Genomic DNA, 3,810 nt, shown 5'->3' with positions numbered 1-3,810 from the left:
CAACCGCCGCCGCGCCGTACGCGCCGTCGCCGATGGACGCGAGCCTCTTGGTCCCGCAACTCGTCGCGCTCGCGTTCCTTCTCGTCGCCGTCGCGTACGTGCAGCTCGTGCTCACGCCGACCGCGCGGATCAAGTTCGACGCGGCCGGGAACGACGAGCAGAGGAGACGCGTTCGAGAGCTTCTGGACTCGGACGACGACGAGCGCGCGACGGAGCGCGCGGTGGCGAGGGCGCTCGTGAAGCCCATCCCGCGGCCGCGCGGGGATCAGGTGCGTCTATACAAAAGTGACCCACCGCTCGGTTTCAACATTTGATCGCATCCCCTTTCAACTGACCGATGAACATTTTTTGTATGGAACGACCCTCAGACGAGAGGGGGGACCGTAGTGCCGGGCGTGAACGACGCGGCGACGTCGGCGCGGAGGCGGCGGAGGGATGAGAGGGCGCGCGGGGGCGGGGGGGACGGCGTCGGCGACGGCGAATAGGCGGCCGTGGGTCGGCGGCGAGCCGGCGCCGGCCGACGACGAGACTGCGTTTTATTTCGACGTTATCGATACCAATCACTCGAGCTCGAGTTGGTTTTTGAACCCGCCGGCGGTTCCTCTCTCTCTCGTCGTCCTCGCGTCTCGACGCGTCGTCACTCGATCGATCCCGCCGCGCTCGCACGCACACGGCACGATCACGATGGGCAAGGAAGACGATGAGTTCCCCGACGAGCTCGAGGAGAGGCTCGTCTCCGAGGAGTACAAGATATGGAAGAAGAACACGCCGTTCTTGTACGATCTCGTCGTCACGCACGCGCTGGAGTGGCCGTCGCTCACCGTGCAGTGGCTTCCCGATCGCGTCGAGCCGAGCGGGAAGGACTACAGCGTCCAGAAGCTCATCCTGGGGACGCACACGAGCGAGAACGAGCAGAACTATCTCATGATCGCGGAAGTGCAGGTGCGCGCGCGCGGTGCCGCCTCTCGCGTCGATCGCGTCGATCCCGCGCGCGGGCCTCCCTCCGTAGGGTTGGCACGGCCCGCCGCGCCGCGCGTCTTTTTTTAAATCGGCGAACGAACGCGAGATCTGACCCCCCTCCCCTCCCTCCCCAACCTTCTTCACAAAACGCAGCTCCCTCTCGAGGACGCGGAGATCGACAGCCGCCAGGAGAACGAGAGAGGCGAGGTGGGCGGCTTCGGAAGCGCCGCGGGAAAGGTCCAAGTCACGCAGCTCATAAACCACGACGGCGAGGTGAACCGCGCGAGGTACTGCCCGCATAACCCGTTCCTTCTCGCGACGAAGACCGTCTCCGCGGACGTGTACTTGTTCGATTACGCGAAGCACCCGTCGAAACCTCCCGCGGAGGGCGGGTGCGCGCCCGATCTCCGCCTGAGAGGGCACAAGACCGAGGGGTACGGCTTATCGTGGTCGCCGTTCAAAGAAGGGCGTCTGCTCTCCGGCAGCGACGACGCGCAGATCTGCCTCTGGGACGTTCAAGGCCCGCTCGGGGAGGGCGCGAAGACGGTCGACGCGCTGCAAATCTACCAAGGGCACCTCGGCGTCGTCGAGGACGTCGCGTGGCACTCCACGCACGAGCACATGTTCGGAAGCGTCGGCGACGACAAGCAGCTTTTGCTGTGGGACACGCGGAAGCCGGCGAAGGAGGCGACGCTGCAGAGCGTCAACGCGCACGACGCGGAGGTGAACTGCCTCGCGTTTAACCCGTTCAACGAGTACGTCCTCGCGACCGGGAGCGCGGACCAGACGGTCGCGATCTTCGACATTCGGAACTTGTCGAACCGTCTGCACACGTTTTCGAACCACACCGAGGAGGTGTTCCAGATCGGATGGTCGCCGAAGAACGAAACGTACCTCGCGTCGTGCGGCGCGGACAGGAGGCTCATGGTGTGGGATCTGAGCAGGATCGGGGACGAGCAGACCCCGGAGGACGCGGAGGACGGCCCGCCGGAGCTGATGTTCATCCACGGCGGGCACACCAGCAAGATCTCCGATTTCGCGTGGAACGGAAACGACGACATGGTCGTCGCGTCCGTCGCGGAGGATAACATCCTGCAGATCTGGCAGATGGCGGAGAACATCTACCTGGACGATAAAGGGCTCGACCTGGACAAGGACGACGGGAAGAAGTGACGAGCGGTGAAGCGATATCGGCCGGGTGTAGACTACTAGTGTTGCGACGATCGGAGACTGACGACGTTCGATTCGATTCGATACGATTCGATTCGATTCGATCCGATTCGATTCGATCCGATTCGACGCCTCAGTCGCCTTCTCCTCGTCCCCCCGTCGCCATCGCGCGCCGCAACACCCGCACGGACTCCCCCACGCACTCGCTGTACCGCCCCTGCTCCACGACCGCCGCGCGCGTCTCCTCCGCGAACGCCGCGAGCGCCCGCAAGCGCTCGTCGAGCTCGTCCGCGCGCCGCTCCGCGCGCCTCGCGCCGGCGTCGACGACGCGCTGAGAGCCGTTCATTCCATCGTTCAAAGCGACGTCGGGGTGGAGTTGAAAGACGTCAGAAGCGGAGTTGAAAGGCATCGCGGTCGGGCGATGATACCGTGGGGTGGGCGGAGAGAAACGCGCGCCGGCAAAAGTCCTCAAGGAACGGCGTGCACCGCGCCGACGCGGTCGCACGGGAACCAGTCATGATAATAGAACGCGCCTGGTCTCGCCGCGCCGCCTCCAACGCCGCGCGCGTCAGGTCCAGGTCGTCCACCCTCCGCGCGCTCGCGTCTCGCGCCTCCGCCTCGCACGCCTCCACGCGCCGCGTCAGCGCCTCGACGCGGTCCTCCACGCCGCAGAGCTGCTCCAGACGGCTCGCGGGCGGGCTGCTCTCCCCCATCTCCTCGGCTCCGCGACGGACGACGGACGCGCGCGCCTCCTCCTCGAGCGCCCTCACGTCGCGCGTCGTCGCGCGTCGCCATCGCGCGGTCGCCTCCTGGTCCGCGCGCAGCTCGCGCATCTCGCGCTTCAGCGTCTCCATCTCGTCGAGTATCGCGTCCGAGAGCGACGTGAACGCGTCCGAGAGCGCAGCCTGGCGCTCCGATTGCTCCGTCAGCCGACGCCTCAGCGCCTTGGCCTCGCGCGATTCCTTTCGCTCCGCGGCGTCTCGCAGCTCCTTGAGCTCCGCCTTGAGCGCGGCGAACTCGGGGAAGTGCGACAGCGGCGTCTTGGACCGCGCGAGCGTCGCGACCGTGGCCTCGCGGGGCATCGTCGCGCGCGTCCGGGGGTCGACGCGCGCGCGGGGCGAACTGATGATTTCGTCGGCAGTCATCAACAACGCGTCGCGTCGGCGCAACGAACGAGAAGAATTTGTATTCGTTCGCTCAGACTCGCGCGCGCGACGTCGAGCACGCGACATCGAGCGCGCATCTCGTCGCGAGCGCGCCGCGCGAGGGAGGCGCCAACCTCGGATACGCGTCGCGCGCCCGCGTTCGAGGCCGCGGACGACCCGGCCGGCCGTTCGAAGAAGAGGACTCGACCAGTAGCCTCTGGGACCGGCCGAGCGGCGGTACTCTGCGCGAGATGCCGTCCGCGACGACCGCGTGGGACTCGGTCGCGTTCGCGCGCGAAGTCACGATCCCGGAGGACCAGCTCGAGGCGCTGAACACGCTCCCGGGATGGGCGAACACGTTCCAGGTGCGCGCGACGACGCCCGCCCGCGTCGCGACCGCGACCGCGACGCCGGGCGCGGATCGACCTGTCCGTTGGGGGTGCCAACAAAGCCTCGCGCGTCCGTCCGCGCCTCTCTCCTTCCTCTCCTCGCGCGCGCGCCGACGCCGACGCCGACGCCGACGCCCCTCCCTACC

The 3,810-nt window shown here is 67.2% G+C and overlaps 3 protein-coding genes across 3 annotated transcripts; 2 read left to right on the top strand and 1 right to left on the bottom strand.

The window, feature by feature from the left end:
* Positions 1–32: 32 nt before the first annotated feature.
* MICPUCDRAFT_60180 (uncharacterized protein) lies at positions 33–314 on the top strand (the record flags this gene model as incomplete). The annotated part of the gene is made up of 1 exon (XM_003060656.1): positions 33–314. The coding sequence occupies one exon, from the start codon at positions 33–35 to the stop codon at positions 312–314; it is 282 nt and encodes a 93-aa protein (XP_003060702.1).
* A 334-nt stretch (positions 315–648) lies between these two features.
* MICPUCDRAFT_49651 (NURF complex component) lies at positions 649–2,265 on the top strand. The gene is made up of 2 exons (XM_003060655.1): positions 649–942; positions 1,114–2,265. The coding sequence occupies exons 1-2, from the start codon at positions 685–687 to the stop codon at positions 2,131–2,133; spliced, it is 1,278 nt and encodes a 425-aa protein (XP_003060701.1). The 5' UTR covers positions 649–684; the 3' UTR covers positions 2,134–2,265.
* Positions 2,266–2,516: 251 nt separating this feature from the next.
* On the bottom strand, positions 2,517–3,212 carry MICPUCDRAFT_60178 (uncharacterized protein; the record flags this gene model as incomplete). The annotated part of the gene is made up of 1 exon (XM_003060359.1): positions 2,517–3,212. The coding sequence occupies one exon, from the start codon at positions 3,210–3,212 to the stop codon at positions 2,517–2,519; it is 696 nt and encodes a 231-aa protein (XP_003060405.1).
* Positions 3,213–3,810: the final 598 nt, after the last annotated feature.

The sequence above is a fragment of the Micromonas pusilla genome (genome assembly GCF_000151265.4).
Source record: "Micromonas pusilla CCMP1545 genomic scaffold MICPUCscaffold_8, whole genome shotgun sequence".
NCBI lineage: Eukaryota > Viridiplantae > Chlorophyta > Mamiellophyceae > Mamiellales > Mamiellaceae > Micromonas > Micromonas pusilla.
This window is presented reverse-complemented; position numbering and strand designations above follow the sequence as displayed.